The sequence below is a fragment of the Pristis pectinata genome, chromosome 5, assembly GCF_009764475.1.
Source record: "Pristis pectinata isolate sPriPec2 chromosome 5, sPriPec2.1.pri, whole genome shotgun sequence".
Taxonomy (NCBI): domain Eukaryota; kingdom Metazoa; phylum Chordata; class Chondrichthyes; order Rhinopristiformes; family Pristidae; genus Pristis; species Pristis pectinata.
The window spans coordinates 41,584,050-41,606,702 of record NC_067409.1 but is presented as its reverse complement, the minus strand read 5'-3'; the positions used below and the strand labels follow the sequence as shown (position 1 = coordinate 41,606,702).

The 22,653-nt window shown below is 37.6% G+C and overlaps 1 protein-coding gene across 5 annotated transcripts in view; it reads left to right on the top strand.

Moving 5' to 3' along the window:
- Positions 1–22,653, top strand: part of kat2b (K(lysine) acetyltransferase 2B) — a 62,357-nt gene that overhangs the window by 12,995 nt on the left and 26,709 nt on the right. For all 5 annotated transcript variants that reach the window (XR_007956392.1, XM_052016581.1, XM_052016579.1 and 2 more), the window contains 5 exons: positions 2,762–2,907; positions 8,169–8,258; positions 10,453–10,634; positions 17,206–17,397; positions 21,524–21,627. Coding sequence is in view for 4 of the 5 variants with exons in the window: in XM_052016577.1 (XP_051872537.1) it covers positions 2,762–2,907; positions 8,169–8,258; positions 10,453–10,634; positions 17,206–17,397; positions 21,524–21,627 (714 nt within the window). In the remaining variant the exon portion in view is untranslated. The remainder of the gene's footprint in view (positions 1–2,761; positions 2,908–8,168; positions 8,259–10,452; positions 10,635–17,205; positions 17,398–21,523; positions 21,628–22,653) is intronic.

The window sequence follows — 22,653 nt, the reverse complement described above, 5'->3', positions numbered from 1 at the left end:
CTGTATGTTTGCCATTGGATGTTTCTTGACTGAACTTGATGAATTACAAAGCACAACAAATAATTTGAAAAGAGATCATGGTGGCTGCACCACTCAGTTCAAAAATTATTTGTAGTGTAGCGGTTAGCGTAATGCTATTACAGTGCCAGTGACCCGGGTTCAATTCCGGCCACTGTCTGTAAGGAGTTTTTACATTCTCCCCGTGACTGTGTGGGTTTTTTCCGGGTACTCCGGCTTCCTCCCACATTCCAAAGATGTACTGGTTAGGAAGTTGTGGACATGCTTTGTTGGCACTGGAAGCGTGGCGACACTTGTGGGCTGCCCCCGGAACATTCTACGCAAAAGATGCATTTCACTGTGTGTTTTGATGTACATGTGACTAATAAAGAACTCTTATCTTGGGTGCCATGGGTGTGTAGCAGTTAGCGTAATGCTATTATAGCGCCAGCAACCCGGGTTCAATTCCCGCCGCTGTCTGTAAGGAGTTTGTACATTCTCCCCGTGTCTGCATGGTGATACTTGCGGGCTGCCCCTAGCACATTTTCAGTAATGCAAAAAGACACATTTCACTGTGTGTTTTGATGTACATGTGACTTATAAATAAATATCTTATCTTACTGTGGCAGTCTCTGTCACTGAATCAACACCAGCAGAACCCATGCTGCTTTATTTTTTCTTTCCTTGCAATAATTGTTGTAAGCCTTTAATGTCAAATTATACCCGGTATGTGAATTCCAGTGGCCAATCGCCTGAGATCACCAATAATAGTAGCAGCAGCACCAATGGTTGGTGGGAAAAGACAAAGAATAAGTGCATAGGTACTGTTCATTACATTGGAGTTTTAAATACTTTTAATGTCTATCTAATCCTATCACTTGGCCTTATCTGGTTTCTGAGATTTTCCTTTTTGTTATCACCTCATCATTTCTTTTCATTGGTGTCATATTTTAGTTTCCCTTTTTGTACAGTATTAACATCAAATGATTTTATTTTATATCATGTTAGTTGAAAAGCATAACTTTACTTCACTATTCATTTGACCTGTGGAAATTTTAGAACATAGAACATTACAGCACAGTACAGGCCCTTCGGCCCACCATGTTGTGCCGACATTTTATCCTGCTCTAAGATCTATCTAAGCCTTCCCTCCCACATAGCCCTCCATTTCTCTTAATATTTAGATATCTCTTAATATTTAGACTGTGATCAGTTTGAAATCATAACTACACTCCCAATTAAGATGTAGATGAAATTTCAGCTTCCTCTAATATTTCAATGAATGTTGTTTTCTTTATTGCATTAAATTCATGTGGTAACACAATGCTTCATCAGGGATGGGAGGAGAAAAGTGATAGTGTGGATAAAATTATTAAATTGACCTTCAATCAAGAGATAAGAAACAAGCAAGACTGAAACTTTCTGCAGAGATTGAGTGAACCAGGCCATCACATGTTCACTAATTAGTCAAGGAGAACCTCAAGCTGTTAAAACAGCAGATTAACATGGATGTGATTTAATACTAAACTGGTCTAGACTTTAGCCAAATTAAATATTCCTAACAAAACTTAAAGAAGTTATATCTTTAACTATAAAGCAAATCATTCTTTTATCATTCAATGTAAAATAGTATTGATCCAGTTTCCATAACTACAAGATCTCCAGCAGCTCAAATGTTGATAGTGTAAGATCCTCTTGGTTAGTCTTTGTTTACACAAAATTCACAATTTTACTTAAAATCCTGCTGACTCTACAGAGCTAGACAGAATCTGTAAATTGGATTTACTGGGAAGCATTAAAGGGAAACAAAATGGTTCTATGCCAAAGACCAACACTGCTTCAAGTAGTTACAATCAATTTTGAGGCCTTAGCTGACCACAGTTTCATCTGTATTTGTGCATTTCCTATTTTGCATGATAGTTGCTGGTATTGTTGTAGCAGCTGGTAGTCCTTGGCTTCTTGCCTCAGTTGAACTAGGCTCCAAAAAGGCAGATTACTACAAGCCATTTCCTGGTCATTATTTCTGAAGCTTTTCCTTGCTGTTTTGAAATTGTAATGAAGTTCCCACTTACTGCCTATAGGAATTTTAGACCTCGTTAACGCCTAATTGATTTCTACTCAGCTTGGTATTCTTCAGGACAAAGTTTATGTTACTTTGCTGCTTTTCTGGCAGCCAATATCAGGCTGGTAGGGAAATGAAGGTCAATCCTCCATGTTTTGAAACTAAATTTTATCTGCGTTTCTGGTCTATTTTGACTGCTTATTATCTCTCGTCCTCTTAATAATTTTGCAGGTAGACCAATAATCTAAATATTGCTGGGTTTGATCGTGCATTTTTATTTCCATGTTTTATTGAAAGGAAATAAATTCATTTGGCAAGAAAATTGAAGATTGTAATATGTTTGCAAAATATACCTTCAAATTGTGTGGTCTGGATAGTCAAGAGTTTTGAGTCATCGTGCAAACAAACCTTAGCCACAAATGTTTCATGCTTGTAACACTTGAGAGCCTAAAGGGTCTAAACCAGAACAAAACTGTTTTACACAGGAAAGACAAAACTGATTCTCAGTTGTTAAAGATGCAACTCCTTTTGCTAAAAATTAAGTTTTTAAAGAATATTTAACATGATTTGCATAATGTTTTTGAATTGGGTGGTGATTTTTTTGGAGGTGTGGAGGATTTGCACAGCCAGTATTTTAACATTTAATTTATTCTGTTAAAGCTGAAATCTGAAACCAAAACAATTTTCTTTATTATTTTTTAGCTGATCATGTTTCTCACTTGGAAAGTGTATCAGAGGAAGAAATGAACAGGCTTCTTGGAATAGTACTGGATGTGGAATACTTATTTACCTGTGTCCACAAAGAAGAAGATGCAGACACAAAACAAGTTTACTTTTACTTGTTCAAAGTAGGTATAAGGATAGATAACTTTTCACCATCCTATTCATTTTGAATCTTTGACAAATAAGCACTGCTTTTATTTGAAATGTATACTGCACAAGCTATTAAATAATTGGCACTAAATGGAATTCACAGTAGCACAAACTCTAGCCACGTGCATGGTAATAGTATGTTTGATGCCAATTTTAATAATATGCACTCAAATGCATTTACAATCATTATAAGGCTCTGTCCTGTCCTTGCAGGATCTGAATCCACACAAGAACATTTTGAAGCTCATTGGAATAAATAGTTATGGTATAAGATAGAAAAAGAGCAGTGTATATACAGAATGATTTAATGTAATTATGATCTGCCACAACCCACATTTAATCTTGGTGCACATGGGGAGGGATTTCCACTTAAGCAGGTATTGCAGTTTAGTTGAAAATTATTTTCAAAATTACTTTCTCCCAAATTTAATTGTACTTAAAACCCATTTTGAAAATTCTTCCACAAATCAGCCCAGTGAGGGTAGCTTTTCATAACATCATTTGAACATTTTTGCATTAAAATATACTCCTTGATGACATAAATTGCATCCTGGTGCAATTTTATTAATACAGTTGTAAATAGATTTTATCAAAACCATTTTTAACAGTCTCTACCGCTTGATAACGTGCCTTGATGATTGGTTTGCTCTGGGGCTGTGCCCCTTTTTGTGGGCAGGACTAGTCTTCAGTTGAAATATTGTGAAAAACATCAGGAAATTGTTTTAAATTATTTCAAACCTGTGGAAAGGATAATTAATAAATAATTTGTACTAGAAAATTTCTTAAGACAATGGAAGCTGGTGGAAAAACAAATGCGATATAGAGAAAACAGAATCTTGTGTTCTGAATGCAAGTTAGGTGTTTTTATAAATTTATGTATAATAGAATTTCATGCATTTCTATGCTTGAGTACTGTTCTATAGATGGTTTATATAATCCGGTAATTTGTTTTATCACGTACGCTTAACTAGTGCTCACTTTGACACGGGTTTTCAGCACAGATCTTTGGATAATGATCAGATTTGTGAACAATAATTTTCTTTTTTTTTGTAGAATCAGTGGAGGCACTGAGACCAATTAGAATATTTACAGATGCCATTTTAGATTTAGGAATCAGTTCCATACAATATTCATTTGAGAACTTTATTCAGAAGCAAACCACAAGCTCCACTTCTTTCTTTAAATATGTTTAACTTAGAATTAACATACAACAAATAAAGTTAAGTATGTTTACAACTTGGAGTGGCAAACCTTATAGTTCCCCACCCAGGAACCTGTCTGTTGTCATCTTCCTGCAGCTTCTTTCATTGTTCATTTACTTTGCAGTAGATGATTATATAACAGAATATATTGTGACAGAACTTGTCAACACAAATTCATCTGATTTTCCAGAGTTCAGAATGCTGCACAAGTACAGGTCCTCCCCAACTTACGAACACCCAAATTATGTACAGCTAGTACATTATGAACAAGTGTTTGGGAGACCAGGGGTATTTGCCAACTGCTGTGGGGCTGAAGCTATCTTCTGCCATGTGGTTCATAGCTGCATTTCAGACCTGTGAACTGTTCAGGTTGTTAAATAGAAATAGAACGTGCTGTAGCCTGGGGATGACCTGTGTATGGGTACTCGCATGTGTGTGCACGTGCGTCTTAGTCATACTGAGCATCAATAATTCTCCCACCAACTTTTCAATAAAAACTTATGATGACAACAAATTATTTAAATCTATCACAATGTTATTTTTCTATCTCCCAGTATAACGCTTGGTAAAGTATAATCACACATTAAAATTGGCACTTTCCATTTTGATTATGAATGTAGAAATTTATAAACATAAGGAAAGATTGCATGTTTTTATATTGGGAATTGAATTATCTTAACCTATGATGAACCAATAATCCCCTGCCCTTGGACCCTAGTTTATTTGAAGACAGTAACTCATCTGGACTCCCCAAAAGCAGTGCCACAGAAACTGAATGTGGTTTGAGTGGTATATTTCATGGATTGTTTGTGCATTTACATACATTCTATTTAAATATTATGTGTCTGTTACCTAACCATCACAAAATGAGATTATTTTAGGTAACGCCATTCTTCGTGGCTGAGATATTACTGTCAATTTTAAGGTTGTTATTAAACTTGCCTTTTGATCTGCCCAATCATAAATCAAACTCTTTTGCACCCACGTGCCCTTCCTTCCAGGTATGTTGCATTAAGTGGCACTGCAGTAAATTTTATTTCAATTACATATAGTTACTTTGATCTACAACTTCAGACCTACAGGCAATTGTTGTCTATAATTTCTTTATATTTATTTTACTTATATTAGTTGCCAGCTCTTCTTCTTTCCTCCGCTGGTTCTCAGTTCCTCTTGCACCTAATTATGTAGGAAAAATTAGTGGGAAATACACAGAAGACTAGAGTTGGGAAGAATGCAGTGATCTCAGAGGGGTATACAACTAAAGAAGGTAACGCTATGAAGGCATTTATAAGTAAGAATAAGAATCTGATGTTTTAAGGTGTTAGAGGATCAGAAATCAATATAGGTACGTGAATACAAGAGATGAGTGAGTAGGTCTCAGTGTGTGTTATTAAACAGGCAGCACAATTTTGTTCAAGGCGAAGTTAATGGAAGAAGGGAGGATAGACAGAAATGCACCGGAGTTGTTGGGTGTGGAATGAAAAAGACATAGATTGGGGGAGAGGGGATTAGTTGTAGCAGGGGTGGAGATGGCTAAGGTCCCCGATTCACTTGACTTCCTTAATGCCCCAAAATTTATCAGTCTCACCATGCTGCTTAACATTTCATCTTCTTTGCTAATATATTACCCCCAAACTTATCAACATTTATTTTGCAAACTAATCTTTTGTGTGTCACTTTAGCAAATACCTTTTGAGACTCAGATATGCCATATCCACTGATACCCCATTTTCAAGCTCTGTTAGCTACATCCTGACAAACACAATCAGATTTATCAAACAATTTCTTCCTTTTATTAAGGCACAATTTTCTAGAATGCCCGTTATGACATCCATTAATAATGAGTTCCAGCAATTTCTCTCTAGGTTCATATGTCAGGCTAATTAGTCTTAAATCCTCAATGCTCTCCCTACCTCCTTCCTTCAATGCAGATGTTACATTTGCTACATTCCAATCCACTTGAATCATTCCAGAATCTATGTAATTTTGGAGGAAAGCCAGTAAGGCATTTACTATTACCACACAGAACACTAAGTTGTAGGCATCAATCCATGGAATTTGTCAGTTTTAGTCATTAAGTTCTCTATAATTTTCCTTTTATTAATAGTAATTACTTAAATCCATACCTCTCATCAGGCTATTGGTTCCCCAGTATTTCTAATTCATTTATCATGTCCTCAACTGTAATGTCAGATCCAAAAACTGATCTTTAATTGTTTTCTATGGCTGAGGTATATAACTGATAATTTTATTTTGACAGAAGACAATGAATATTTTTTTTTACTTGATATGAAAGTGAAATGAGTGAGTTCAAAATTAAAACAATTGTTTAGCTGCTTTAAACAAAGTACCTTGACAAGACTGGGCCTAAGGGACAAGTATTACAGCCTTGAAAAGCTATGCAATGTGAGTGAGGGTGCAGAGAAAATTATAAATAAGGTGAAAAAAATTAGAAGGGCAAAAGGCAAATGGGTTAAGATTAGGGAATGGAAATTGAGCAAAAAGTTATAATTCAATCAGCAAATGGGTAAAAGAAAATCTCAGAACATTGCAAATGAAAAATGGATGTTAATTAAAAGTTGGAGAGCAAAAACTGGCAATTAGAAACTGCTAGTTTTTTTTAATAAAAGGGCTTCTAATATGAAAATATTTTTAAAGTTCTTTTATCTGCAGTTTTATCAGTAATTTGATTGTACAGACTAACGTGATAAATGTGTGAGAAGTACATATTCCTCAATAAAACATATAAACTTAGCAAAGAATCATTTATTGTTTCTTTTATAACTTTTTCCTATTTGTACCTGAGAAGGCTCTATTAAACTTAGGACTTCAAAGCTCAGTTTTTACTTTCAGCACTGGCCAGAGAAATTATGTATGGCAGATTAGTGGTACAAATGGTTTATTTTGTTTGAGGTCCTTTTAAAATCAATGCCTTTCAGTTTAAAATAAATGATTTTCATTTCACTGGATTTAATTTTGGAGCTTTGGATTGCCACTGTGTGGTAGTATTCATCACCCATACTTAGCTCTTATTATTCATGATTTATTTTAGAGTAGTTCCTTGAAAATTTTTTCTCATGCATAAAAATATTTTGCCTTTGGCATCTGTATTTAATCTGGACCTGCAGCACTGGATTGTGCTTGCATGGCTACTATTATGCATGGCTTCTATTACACATGGCTGCTATTCCACATTATGCAATCTGCACATGAATCCTCAGAGGACAGTAATATGTTTGATTGATGGCTGGAGCTTGAACAAAAGTAAAGTATTTTTCCATGTTCCCTGTGAGATAATTCAGGTTGAAAAAGCCAAATGGAGACAATTGACATTGAAGTAATGAGGAATGGAAATGTAGGTACTGAAGTGGGTCCAGATAAACATGTTTTGAATGGAACAAGAGATTGGTGAAGAAGGGACAGGTTAAAAGGAGAAAAGAATGGGTTCTTTGGTGGATATAAATTAGTTTGAATCATTTTTTAAAAAAATCAATAGCCTCAGTTCAATGTTTCTATTTTTAAAATATTACTGAGAATAATTAAACAAGAATTGACTCAAAAATGGCATTTTGTGGCCTTTCAAAGGACACAAACATGAAGTTGCACACTACTGCACTTCAACATTAGTTACCTGTAGCATGATATAAGAGTCTGGTTTCCAAACAACTCGTTATGCTTAACTCTGTACAGTGTAGATTCAAACTTGGGATTTCCTGATCTGTAGGGTTCAGTAGCTCAGTACACAATAAATTTACTAAATAAATGCTTGGTAATACCTAAATCAAAATTTTAATACTGTATTAATTTGTTTTTAAGGCTTTCATTAATATTGTTTGATATTTGTGTTTTCTTGTGCTTTCCAATTTCCTTCTTTCTCATTCTTGCTGTGGGGGTCTGGCATTGGTTATATTTTCTTGGAATATTTCACATTCACTCTGACATTGAAAGGACTCTATAAGTTTGAGGATGTGTTTCCTATATTTTGTGTATATTTTCTTTCCTGAACTCATGCTTATTATTAATTACATTTTTAGCTTTTGAGAAAATGTATTTTACAAATGGGAAACCCTGTGGTGGAAGGACCATTAGGAAGTCCACCTTTTGAAAAACCCAGTATTGAACAGGTAAAGAAAGACGTTATTTTGCAAACTGCAAACTGTAGAATGGACTTCACCCTTGTGTATTGTAAATATAGTTTGGTTCCAAAACAAGACTGTGTTGAAAAATAAAAATTTATAAATGGAAGAAACTGTTCCCAGTGAATTTCAGTGTAGGAATGAGATTATGGTGGATGATTCTTTTTGATCTTCATTTGCTTCTTCAAATGTGTTTAAAAATTTCCCTCATGTCATTTTATTCCTAAATTCCTCATTCATGCCTTGTTCCTCCTAGTGACGGCATAAACATAGTCTGATGCAAAGATGTATATGCAACCTTTGCATTCTTGTTAAGAAAGTGACGCCTCCTTCCTCCTCAACCCCCCCCCCCCCGGCCCCTATACTCCCCAGAATTACGAATGGTTCTGATTTAAAGTGCTGCACTACTGACCCTGAGGATAGTTTTTGGGTGTAGCTGTCTGAGGCTGGTCTCCCAGCCTTCCTACACTGCCCATGATTAGTGCTAAAATTACAAACCACTGCTCTGGAGGAAATCCATGAATCTCTGGTATACGTACTGCTTAACAGTGGCCAATGGAAACTCAGTGAATTATTAACATTTGCAGTTTAATAAAAGGAGACATGTTTATCCCACTTTGCATTTCAGGGTGGAATTGGAAGCTATAGGTGGAGATTTAATTGTTGAAGTGCACTGAAACCCAATTGGTACATGTGTTGATGCAGCAGAACATATGGGGATTGGAAAGGTTGTATCAAACTGAGCTGCAGTTTACTCTGGCTGGAGAGTGCATTGACTTTCAGGACTCAGATGGGAACCATTTTTTGAAATTTATGAATCTTTAGAATTCTCTATCTGAGAGAGATCCTGCCTGATCTGTGTTTGATCCTGATTTTGGGTGCTGTCTGTGCAGAGCTTACATGTCCTCATGTGACCACAGTGGTTTCTGCCAGTTACTCTGGTTTCATTCAATATCCCAAAGAAGTGCTGGTAAATTAATTAGCTACTGTTTATTACCCTTTAATGTGGGTAAGTGTCAAAATAATCAAAGGGGAATTGATGGGCATGTGAGGGAGAATAAATTGTTTTGGGAAATAAGGAGAGGGGGAATGGAGCAGATGGAATTGCTTTGTTGGGAGCCAGCATACATTCAAGTGGCCCTATTCTGTGTTCCAATAAGTAAGAAAGAATATTTATGCCTTAGATTTGTAGATACTTAAAGGAATCAAAGGTAAATATGGGATTGGATGGGAAAGTGAATTGAATTAGAAGAATAGCCATGATCTTAATGAATGGCAGAGCAGGCTCAAGAAGACCATGTGGTCTCTTCTCGCTTCTATTTATGATCTTTTCTTGTGAAGTGCAGCAAGTCATGTTTGAACAATGGAGATGAATGCAAACATATTTGAGAACATTTGTAGAGCTATTTCTTAGGACATGGAAAAGAACCCACAACAGGACAGATCATCAAGTGTATAAAGACCAAGAATGCACAGAATATATGTCCATTTTGTAGATGTGGAGCTACAGTATTTACTTCAGATGAGATAATTATATAAGCAAAAGTGTTTTTGCATGAAACATGTGGAGTTGCTTTTTAAATTAAATTGCTTACCACTTTCTCTCACTTCTTTGTCACTTACAAGTCAGAAACTACATAAAAATTCAATATTTGTGCACGGTGGTGGCTGAAGAGTCTTAAGGTTCAGGAATTAATTGTTGTAGATCGTTCCCTTGAGGCTTGAAATTATAGTGTAAGACAGTGCATCTTTCTGTGTGCAGTGAGCATGGAGAAGCCCAGCATAAACAGGAGAAAGAATGCACCACCTCCCAAATTACCCACCCACCAGCCCTGTCAACCACATCCTGCCTCATCTGTGGAAAAAATCTACAATTCTCATTGGACTCATCAATCACCTCAGAACCCATGGAATTGGAGTGGAGACAGAACATCCCAGGAGACCACTTAGGAAGGGATAATGATTTGTCTGAAATATTTTCAGTGTTATTTTAGCAGAGGCATTAACCTTTTTAATGTGCAAGTGTAAGTACAGCCTGTAGTTGACATTCACACAAGTGTGTAGTGCCAGCATTCAAAGACGAATTTCTCCCCTCAGCTTTAGTGACATGTTTTAGCACACAATATGAAATAGTGAGCTTTTTTTTTAACTTGCTATTTACATTTTCTTATTTTTTACTCAGGGAGTTACTAATTTTGTGCAGTACAAGTTTAGTCACCTTCCACCAAAGGAAAGGCAAACAATTTGTGAACTGTCCAAAATGTTTTTGAATCGAATCAACTACTGGCAGTTGGAAACACCTTCACAAAGAAGACTTCGGACACCGAATGATGATGGTGCTGGATACAAGGTTAATTATACAAGGTATAATCATCTGTGAAAAAGGAAGGCATTAAATTTGGGAGACTTGCTACAATGCATGTTCGGTCTTCAGTTACAGAACTGACTTTTTAGTATGGTGTATGTTATAGCATTTACATTTTACGATGTGGTACAATAGACTTACTGGATGGGACAAGTTATTGGTAACTTTAGAAACAGTACCTATAGTCAAAGGTTATTAAAGGGAGAGGAGTGGGGGTTGAATAATTACAGATTTCACTTGAACCCAGTCAATTGAGATGGAAATTTTTGCTATTTTGATGCTGTGTGGAAGTGAACAACTTGAGGGCACAAACTGGATATGCAGTGGTGCTTGAATTTACTGCTGTGGCAACTTGGTGTTACTAAATCTCCTTAACAGTTAAAGGCTGTGACCTACAGCATTTTCTATGAACAGGTGAGTACAGGGGTGCTGAACTTTAATTCACTTTGGACACTACAGTCATTGTTATCTTCAATGTCCAATCTCAGTTGACTTACACTTCCTGGTACTTCCCTGGTTGACTCCTGCTCTCTCAGCCTGTTCTGCAGTAATACCAGTTTTGACCTGAAAGGTTCAACTCTTCTCTCTCCACAGATGCTGCCTGACCTGCTGAGTATATCCAGCATTTTCTGTTTTGATATCTGAGGTAAAACCTGTGCCTCAAAATACTCACCTTGTCGGGCAACATCTGTGGAGAGAGAAGCAGAGTTAATCTTTCAAATTGAAGACTTATCAGAAATGAAAGATGTTAGAGATGAACAGCTATTAAGGCAAGTACAGATACAGGGAAAATGAAGATAGGGAAAGAACAAAATAGTGAGTTCTGTCCTAGAGTCATAGAGCAATACAGCATGGATACAGGCCCTTTGGCCTAACGAATCCATGTCGAGCATAGTGCCCAACTAGCCAGTCCCAATTTCCTGTGTTCGGCCCATATTCCTCTTAGCCCCGCCCTCCATGTACCTATCCAAGTGCCTTCTTAAATGATACTATGGTACCTGCCTTAACCACTTCCTCCGGGAGCTCATTCCATATATTCACCACCCTCTGCGTGAAAAAGTTGCCCCTCAGGTCCCTTTTTAAATCTTTCCCCTCTCACCTTAAACCTATACTGCCTAGTTTTGGACTCCCCTATCCTGGGTAAAAGACTGTTAACTATAAGGTCGTCCCTCATTCTCCTATGTTCCAAGGTATTAAGGCCTAGCCTGGCCCACCTCTCCCTATAACTCAGGCCCTCTAGTCCTGGCAACATCCTCGTAAATCTTTTCTGCACTCTTTCAACTTTAACCACGTCTTTCCTATAACAGGGTGACCAAAAACTGTACACAGCACTCCAAGTGCGGCCTCACCAATGACTTATACAACTGCAACATAATGTCCCAACTCCTGTACTCAGTGCCCTGACTGATGAAAGCCAGCATGCTAAACACCTTTTTCCCAATCTTGTCTACCTGTGACGCTGCTTACAACAAACTATGTTATAGGATCCCATTTGCTTTCTTCAACTTTTCCAGCTCTGATGAAAAATTGAAGACCAATGAACAACTGGGTGGAGTGGTAGTCCTTTGCAGTCATGTAGACCATTGCATTCTAATCAATCTTTCCATGTTTACATGGGGCCAGTGATCTGTAAGGAATTTCAACCCTTGAGAAACATTCATCCCACTGCCTTCAGTTTTAAAGTCTTAAGTTTTAAAGGAGGACCATTCGGATTAAAGTTAAAGTCGATTTTATTGCCATATGCACAAGTGCATGTATGCACAGGTGCAATGCAAAACTTACTTGCAGCAGTATCACTGGCACGTAGCATCATATAAGCAGCATTCACAAAAATGACATAAATTAAACATTATACACAATTTTTACAAGAAAGAACACAGAATAAAAAAAAAACAAAGTTTGTTTTAGTGCAGAGTGATCAAAGTGGTCATAATGTTGCCAAACTAGTGATTAGGGTTGTGCCAGTTGGTTCAAGAACAGAATGGTTGAAGGGAAGTAGCTGTTCTTGAACCTGGTGGTGTGGGACTTCAGGCTTCTGTACCTCCTGCCCAATGGTAGCTGCGAGAAGGTGGCGTGGCCCGGATGGTGGGGATCTTCGATGATGGATGTTGTCTTCTTGAGGCCGTGCCTCTTGTAGATACTACTGATGGTGGGAAGGGATTCGTTTGATTGGGGAGAACAGGAATGAGGTAAGAGCAAGTCCAGGTACAAAAACCTTGTGTTACAATTGCTTCATATAATATTATACATTGATTCCCAGTTTAAACTCTATATCTCCTCAGCTCTTAATACTTAAACAAATCTAATGACATTCCAAATCTGAGGAACACTCTCCCAGTAATATAATAGGTTATTAATGAATGAAGTAAATAGCAGAAGTTCTAAAACTGAACCCTGAAACCAAGTTTCCCAAATGAAATAAATCCCACTAGCAATAGCAAAGGTTGCCCTGTAATCACATCAATGCAATTAGCAAACAAGTTAAACTAAAAAGTACCAGCATGGATCCCTGTTGATGGATATCCAGGTAGACTTGGGTCTGTGTGCTTAAGAAAAGAACAGACAGAGGAATTTGTTGGATGTTTATAATTGGGTCCAAGTGAATAGACTACCAAGATTGAGAGTTAATGCTTACAACTTACTTAAGAGCTTGTTAGATGCTTCTCTATCTAGAGAATAACAAGACTGTGTAAGGTTACTGGTGTTGGTGATTTGCTATATTTTTTGAGAGAGATCAAGATCTGATTTTGGCTCAGGAGGAGATTGTCATACTTAAATTAGACATTCATTGACATAAATTAGATCTAAAATGATCCCCTGGGCTGGTTCTGGTGGTCTGTTTGGAGATGCATTGTATTATCAATTGGAGAGAATTTTGTCCCTGGTTGACCCAGGATTTTGATATCACTCAGGAGATTACATGGCCTCAGGTTAGTAGGATGTTCCTTTCATGATGCCTAGGAAGTCTTAGAAACATAAAAAAAAAATTATGGCAAAAGAGTGAGCTATTCGATTCTGCTGCATCCATGTCGATCAAAAATGGAGCAATAGAGGCTAATCCCAGTCCTTGGCTCTCGGTTAATAGCTTTGCAGCTTATAGCTCTTCAAAGTACCTTTCGAATTCAATGAAAGTTAAACAGGTAGTGAGTTACAGAGTCTCAGTATAAAGGTTCATTTTTTTTCCATAAGTTTCTTCTCATTGTGCTGCCAATTAACTTGTGTCTATGTCTCCAAAGGAGATGGGTTCTTTCAGTTCCCTATGTGTAAGCTGCTCGTCATTTTGCTCACCTCAGTCTTGGTCTCCTTTGTTCCAAAAGAACCCCAAATGGTCAGTGTTTCTTCATAACTATAACTTTTCAGCTCTGCCAATTAAGGCTTCTTCAGCAACCTTTTCAATTCTATCATATCCTTCGTGTAATGTGGTGACCTGAACTGTGCAGAGTACTCTAGCTGTGCTCTAACTGATGTTTTATGCCAGCCCACAGACATTTTCCTGCAGCATAAAACTTTCTTTCTCACCACCAGTTACACAATATCATCACCAAACTTCTTAATTGCAGCATCTGCATTGAAGTCCAAGTCCTTAATATACATTATGGAAGTAGCTGCAACTTACTTATTTAGAACCATAAACACGTCTTCCCCCTCACTCAAGCTATTGTTTTAGTCTCTAATAGGATGTATTCTTTCTTTGAAGCCTCTTTCCTTCCATATATTTAAACAAAATTTTGTTTTTCTTTGATTTTACCTTGTGCTATATTTTTCATGCCACCAGCTATGCCTTCCTGAATTCCTGTTTAATTTCAACCTTGCACTCTGCATGCTCCTCGCCTGCCTTATACAGTTTTGCGCTCCAGTGTTTGTCACAATTATACATGATTAGTACATGATTTCCTGAGGGCAATCTTTATATGTTCATGTAAATTGGATTTGTCTATGTTATCAAATACTATTTTGATAACTTTAGTTTCTTCCTTTACTCTTTGCAATATTTAATTTTGTTAATTTTGATGAACTGTGTTATCCTCTGATAGTGACCTATAGCATGGCTGTTATATGCAAGAAACAGTGAAGCTCAGTCAGCCAATCACTGGTTACCCAGCATAAATGACTCTTATTACATCAGCAACTGAAGCCACAGCATTAAAGAATTTAGATCCACCATAATTTCAGTTTAAATAGTATTTCTGATAGTACATATAGAGATTAAAATTGCCTACAAATACTTTCAAACCTGACCAAGGTATCTTCAGGGACTCTTTTATATCTCCTAACCTTCTTCTGGAAGTATTTTGTTCACTCACATTGAACGTGGATTTAGCTCAAAAAGTATTTACTTTCATTGCAGTCAGATTTTCCATCACACCTGTTTTGGCTGCTTTCTAACTCTTGATATTATTTCATGTCTTCTTAACAACTAGAATGTCAGAATTCTTTTTACTCTGCTTAATAATTGCCTGAGGAGGGGCGTAAACTTAAGAAGAAAAATTTAGAAGCAGGAGTACGCCAGGGGAAACATCAGCTTCCACATCTACTTACCAAGCCATTTGAAGAATTTTGTTCACTTCATTGAGATACAAAATTCTTTGGACCTCAAACTCCACCTGAGGAAGAAGCTTGCAATCTTGTGAGGCCACAGAATGGTGACAGGAATGGGAAACAGAAAGTTTGTTGCCATCTTTTATGCTTATTTTGATTTTACTTCCTTATCATATTCACTTACCCCCTGCTATGCATTAGGGTGGGGTTAATGGGCATGTGAAAAAAGAATAGATTACAGGTGGAATTGAGTGAGGGAGTGGGATAAAGCACAACTTTCACCAAAGAAAGTGAATATTGGAGACTCATGCAATATGTTTGACTGTATTAATCCATGTATTATGAATGCTGCTTCATCAAGTGTGTGCTGGATGGATTACTATGGTTTGTGCCAGCACTTTAATACACCTCTTGCACAGATGGTGCCTGAAATATTTTTAAAGATGCCAGCAGCTAAGATCTAACTTGAAGTTTTGTTTATTCTTTGTGTATTAAGTGTCAGTGGAGTAAAAGTTAAAATGCTGACAACTGCCTGCAAATATTAGCTAGTATAATTTAATGCTGTTACAGATGAACAGAACATTGAGAGAGTCAAATCTTCCCTATTTATTCTGCAGTATTTTTGGATTAGAAATTAGGAGGGATAAATAGTATGATTGCAAATATTGGCTCTTCACCAATCCTGCTAGTTTATAAAATGCCATAGAGTTATTAGTTATACAACACAGAAGTGGGGCCCTTTGGCCCACCATGTCCATGCCAACCTTTTTGCCCATCTACACTAATCTTATTTGCCCACATTAGGTCTGTATCCTTCTATGCCTTGCCTATTCAAGTGCCTGTCTAAATGTCTCTTAAACATAGTGATGATATTTTAGTCTTATCATGCTGTGGTAAAGGGACTTCCTCATTTGACTAAATAAAACATTTGCTCATTTCTTCTATATTGTTACATTTCATGGACAGTTGATTGACTTGTTTCCAATGTTTACATTGTGATCTTGAAATGATCCTCAGCTGTAAAGGAATTTGGCTGCTGGATTGATTGGACAATCCAGACAAGTGGAGGGTATTTTATCATGCTCTTGACTTGTGCCTGGTAAAGGGTGGAAAGGCCTCGGGATGTCAGAAGATGTGTTACTTGCTGCAGGATACCCAGCCCCTGACCTGCTTTTAGAGCCACAATCTTAATGTGGTTAGCCCAGATAAAAGGGGTTTTCCAACGAGAAGTAATTTATTGCACTATTGCAACTAATGAAGCAGAAGGGGAATTTGAACTACGTGGAATCAAAAGGTGTCTGAGATATAATCTTAAAGAGGATAAAATATAGCTAAGAGAATGGAAAACAAAATCCTAAATAATCATTTAAATTAAATTTTGAACAGAGTTTAAGTGACAGAGATTCAATCTATTAAGAGATAAATTGAAAATTGCTATCAGGATTAATGAATTTATTGAATAGAGAGGTGGAGGCAATAATTCTGAAATTTTTTGAAAAGCAATTGGAAACTAAAAAGAGAAACCTTTTGACTGGCTGGACTACGAGGCTGAAATAACCTTACGTTTCCCACAACTACTGTGTTATATGTTGCCATAAAACAAATCCTTAAAATTTCCATGGCAGTGGGAATAAAATATAAAACACTAAAGAAATGAACTTCCAAATAAGTCACAGTGTTAAGCAACTCTGAAGCTTCATTTTATGTTATCAGGATATTCCTTTCAGCAGAGAGCTTCTCACCCTCCATAAATTACTTACATGGAGTTTAATGTAGAGACTATTGAGCCCTACTACATCTCATTATTTATCTTCCACTTTTACACAAGAACTGCAGGAAACAGTATGAGATCTAGAGTTATTGACAATTTATAAATTAGTTGTATCAAATTCTAATATGGGATCAGATATGTAACTTTCACCATTATTTTTAAATCGTTTTATGCTTTGACTATTCGTGCAGTTGAAAAACGAGAATTTTATTTGTTACGTACTTTCTGAACTTGACTATATGCCTCTTAATCCTTTTCAGATGGCTGTGTTACTGTAATGTCCCTCAGTTCTGTGATAGTCTCCCTCGGCATGAAACCACCCAGGTTTTTGGAAGGATATTACTTCGTTCTGTCTTTACTGTCATGAGGCGGCAGTTACTGGAGAAATCCAGGCAAGAGAAGGATAAGCTACCTTTAGAGAAACAAACATTGATTCTAACACATTTTCCAAAGTAAGTACTTAAAGATTATTTGGTCTCATTCTCTGAAAGTCCTTCTAATGTATTGGTTTATTTTCTATATTTGTTTGAATTAGGATCAATATTAAATATGTTTTCAGCAAATTGTTCCATATCAATGATCCAGATGAGAAACTTGTTAATACTAGTTTGTACATAACCTGAGAAAGGATAGCATTTTCAACACCTATTTAGATTTATAAACCTGAAAATCACTTCTAGCTAACATTCACGGATTTAGAATACCTCAAAGCCCTCCATAAACATGGAAGTACCTGTAAAATATAGATTTTGTTGTAGAGAAGGAAAATCAAACACTGTCCAAAAATCCTGGATTTGTGAAGATTTAAAGAAAATTAAATCTGACAGAGAGGTTGGATATGGAGTGGCCTATTGCTACTTCACGCCTTTTCAAAGAAGCAAATCTAGCAGAATAACTATCAGCAAGAAAATCCACTAGTTTCACCTTTAATAAGATCAAGATAAACTACACTTACTTAACCAGCATATTTGGTCGGTGGCTCAGGCTGCTTCCACCAGTGGCCGTTAAGTAGCTAGGCTATTCCAATTAGCACCTTATAAGCCCATGACTTTGTCAACCAAGAAGAAGAACAGGCAGGCACGTCGCTGTAAAGTTCCACCATTCACAAAAAAGCCCTCCAAATCACATACAATCCTGACCTGTACATATATTGTCATTCCTTCATCATCGCTGCATTTAAGTCCTGGAACACAGTTTGAGAGTGCCATTAGCAGAAGGACTGCTATGGTCCAAGAATATGGCTCACTACCACTTTCTCAAAGGCAATTGGGGATGGGCAGTAAAAGCTGGTCTTGCCTGCAATGCCCACATTGCCTTTTGTAAAGTGCAAATTAGTATGTACAGTTACATAAAGATTGTATTGTCCAAAGCCTTGCTGAATTCAGTTGCCAATGGTGAGGTGAATGCAGAAGACATGGAATAACAGGAGGGCTGAGGTCATAAGGATTTAAACACAAAGATTCAGATTTGAAGTCTGAGACTTTGGAGTCCTGGAGTCAAGTGATGTACGATTACTGCGTTGTAAGAGGTGTTATGACAGAAGGAGTTTTGTGGCACTGACATTAATGATTTGAAGAGTAGTGAGTGAAAGCAGGCCTGGAGGGTATTGAAATGAGGTGAGAAGAGTGTCTGGATTTAGGTACAGGGAGTAGCATTTCGAACTTTGCCAAGTATGAGGAGGATGCCAATGGACTTCAGGAAGTCAGAGAGATCAGTGACAAATGGCTGATAATAGTATGAACTGTACATTTTTGGAAAGAGAAATAATGAGAGGCACCTAAATGAGACAACTTTTAAAAGAGTGCAAGAACAGAGAGACTTGGGGATTCACATATCAGGATTTTGTGAGACAGGATGGAAACTGATAAAGCAAGTTAGAACTGTCAAATTCAGGGCACGACACTTCTGGGGGAGAAAAAGCTTTAAGATCAGATCAGATCTTTATTAGTCACATGTACATCGAAACACACAGTGAAATACATCTTTTGTGTAGTGATTTTGGGGGGCAGCCCACAAGTGTCGCCACGCTTCCAGCGCAACATAGCATGCCCATAACTTGGCTAACCTGTACGTCTTCGGAACGTGGGAGGAAACCAGAGCACGTGGAGGAAACCCACACAGACACGGGGAGAACGTACAAACTCCTTACAGACAGTGGCCGGATTTGAACCTGGGTCACTGGCGCTGTAAAGCATTATGCTAACCACTATGCTACCGTGCCTGCTAAATCTGTTAAAATTAACAGATGGTACCAAGGAGCTTTGTTAAAATGGTCGCAGGGATGAGAAGTTTTGGTTAAATGAAAAGGATGGAGAAGCCGTGATTGCTGCCCTCAAGAGCAGAATAGTTAAGAGAATGTTTCAAGGAGCCATTCAATACTATGATGGGATTTGATGGGAAAAACCTGATTCCACTGTTAGGGAGTTGGCACCAAGACTCAATAGTTTGAATTTTTGAATACTCAATCAGAAGTCAGAACATGAAAAAATATTTATTGAACGGGAAAATGTACATGTTCTCTGAAGTATATTGGGCTTTTTAGCTCATGGGTATGTCTTGTTTGCTTTAGACCATAGAACAGTACAGCACAGGAACAGGACCTTTGGCCCATGATGTCTGTGCGGACCATGATGCCAAAAAAAGGAGGAGGATGTGGAGATTTTTGCTTTTTTAATTTGATGTATCTGAAAAGTATTGATGGAAACTGTGGTGAAAGAATGGTGATTTTACTTGAGAAAGAAAGAATTGCAGATTATGGAGAAAAAGCAAGGAAGTGGAATTAATTGATAGCCCTTTCAGGCAGTCAAAGAGCTTCGTTCTGTGCTGTATAATTCTATGGCTGTTTGAGCAGCTGATTGATTGAGACAGGGCATAACCAAGGGGCATTATGGAAATGGAAGTGATTGAGAAGTTAAATATTGGAAGCTCAGATTGGGAATGAATAGGATCCATAACTGCAAAAAATCATATTCAGCCAAAAGGAGTGGTAGGGGGGAAGGTGGGAAAAGAGACTGGAGTACCTGACAGTGTTTGTGATTGGAATGGAATCAGTTCAGTTAGTCTTCCTGATGTTTAAGTGGAGGAAACAGTGGTTCATCGAGGATGACATAAGGGCAAGTAATCTGATTGCAGAGGGTGTCTGTAAAGAGGTTGGGAGAGGTGGTGGAGAATTAGATTGAGGTGCCATTGCTATACATATGGAAACCAATTCCATGTTTGCTGATGATGTTTAAAGGGGTAGGTTGTAAATTAAGGCAGGGCTGGAGAATTAAGCACACATTCATGGAGTACTCTGGAGTTATTAGGGTGAGAAGAGATGTCATCGCTGATAATACTCTGGTCACGATTGGATAGGTGAGGTTGGAAACAATTGAGAGAATTTCTACCAGTGTGGGTAATGGTGAAGAGAGTTGGAGGAAGATGAATCTGTTCCTGGGATTTGTGACAGGGTAAATATATGAGGTGTCATGAGTCTTGCTGTCCAGGAGACCTGGTCCTGGCATATTTAGTTTCATAACTTAATGTCATCTTGACCAATATTACATTTCAGTTTATATTTGTACTTTATGGAGTCAGCCACTTCCTCAACACATTGAAGTTCAGAGCCAAAAAAGTTTCTATAAGTAGATCAAGATTTTTTATGCTCGCTGAAAAGGATGGAAAGGCCAGGTTAATGTTTGTGTTAAATAGTACAATGGATCCTTCCCAAAAGGCCAAAATACTATGTTGCAGACCAGTAAGTGTAGGAAGTAGTGCCTCTATTGGTCTGAGACAATTTGGTCATATTTACTTAAAGATCATTTAAAATATAAAAACATGATACGTGATTCTACATCAGCATTATATTGAATAAATGGACACCATTTAAGTTTTTGTGGAAAACTAGCCCAATAACATAAATGGGATTTAAATAATCCCACTAGAACATTATTAAAGTGTGGTTTAATTGTTAAGATTTTTCGATAAAGCTTTCTTAATTGCCATTCTAAATACTGTGCTTAACTCGTAGTCGTAGAATTGTCAGGAATACAGGGTGAGGCCAAAGATAGCTCCTACAGAGTAGTCATTGTTGATAGAAAACTTAACCCAAGTTAACCCAAAGTTTGGATTTCCTACCATAACAACAGACTAATTGAGATAATTGCTCAGTAATCCCTGGATCTTTATGACTTTTAAATTAAAGTTGTTAGTCACCCCTGTTTAAAACTTTAATTGTGAAGCCATCTAATCCCAATGCATAGATGTTCATGTGTCATCTTTTCCTAAAACCCTTGATGGTAATTTGGTTTGTGACTAATATCCAGAACCAGAAAGACCTCTTCTATTTCAAAACGATAAAATACATAAATTTTCCTACTTTATCATATTAATCAAGAAAGGTAAAATCTGCATCTGTGGAGGTGCCTGCAATCTATTAACCCTCCCTTTCACCAGAGAGCATAACTGAAAACAATAGAAAGCATCAGGTAAGAAAAGGTATGGATATTGATTGCAAATTGTTAAATGAGAATGTCTTTATCGATGACTATTAACATACTGCAACAAAGAAAGTACCTCTGCACTTTTGTTATATTATAGATTCCTTTCCATGTTGGAGGAAGAAGTGTATAGCCACAACTCTCCTATATGGGATTTAGACTTCATGGTGTCATCTGGTAATATCCAAATGGGGATGCAAGCAGGTAACTAATGGTCAGCAGTTTTTGAATACTCAATCAGAAGTCAGAACATGAGAAAATATTTATTGAAAGGGAAAATGTAAATCTTCTCTGAAGTATATTGGGCTTTTTAGCTCATGGGTACATCTTGTTTGCTTTAGATCATAGAACAGTATAGCACAGGAATGGGACCTTTGGCCCATGATGTCTGTGCGGACCATGATGCCAATTTAAACTACTGTATTGGTAATGGTTTATTATTGTCACTTGTACTGAGGTACAGTGAAAAACTTGTCTTGCATACCGTTTGTACAGATCAATTCATTACACAGTGCATTGAGGTAGTACAGGGTAAAAACAATAACAGAATACAGAGTAAAGTGTCACAGCTACAGGGAGGTGCATTGCAGGTAGACAATAAGGTGCAAGGTCATAACAAGGTAGATTGTGAGGTGAAGCGTCCATCTCATCGTATAAGGGAACCGTTCAATAGTCTTATCACAGTAGTATAGAAGCTGTCCATGAGCCTGGTGGTATGTGCCCTCAGGCTCCTGTATCTTCTGCCTGATGGGAGAGGGGAGAAGAGAGAATGACCCGGGTGGGTGGGGTCTTTGATTATGCTGGCTGCTTCACCAAGGCAGCAAGACATACAGACAGAGTCCATGGAGGGGAGGCTGGTTTCCGTGATGTGCTGGGCTATGTCCACAACTCTCTGCAGTTTCTTGTGGTCCCGGGCAGAGCAGTTGCCATACCAAGCCTTGATGCATCCAGATAAGATGCTTTCTATGGTGCATCGATAAAAGTTGGTGAGTGTCAAAGGGGACATGCCAAATTTATTTAACCTCCTGAGGAAGTAGAGGCGCTGGTGAGCTTTCTTGGACGTGGCGTCTACGTGGTTGGACCAGGACAGGCTATTGGTGATGTTCACTCCTAGGAACTTGAAACTCTCAGCCCTCTCGACCTCAGCACAGTTGATGTAGACAGGTGCATGTACACCGCCCCCTTTCCTGAAGTCAATGACCAGCTCTTCTGTTTTGCTGACATTGAGGG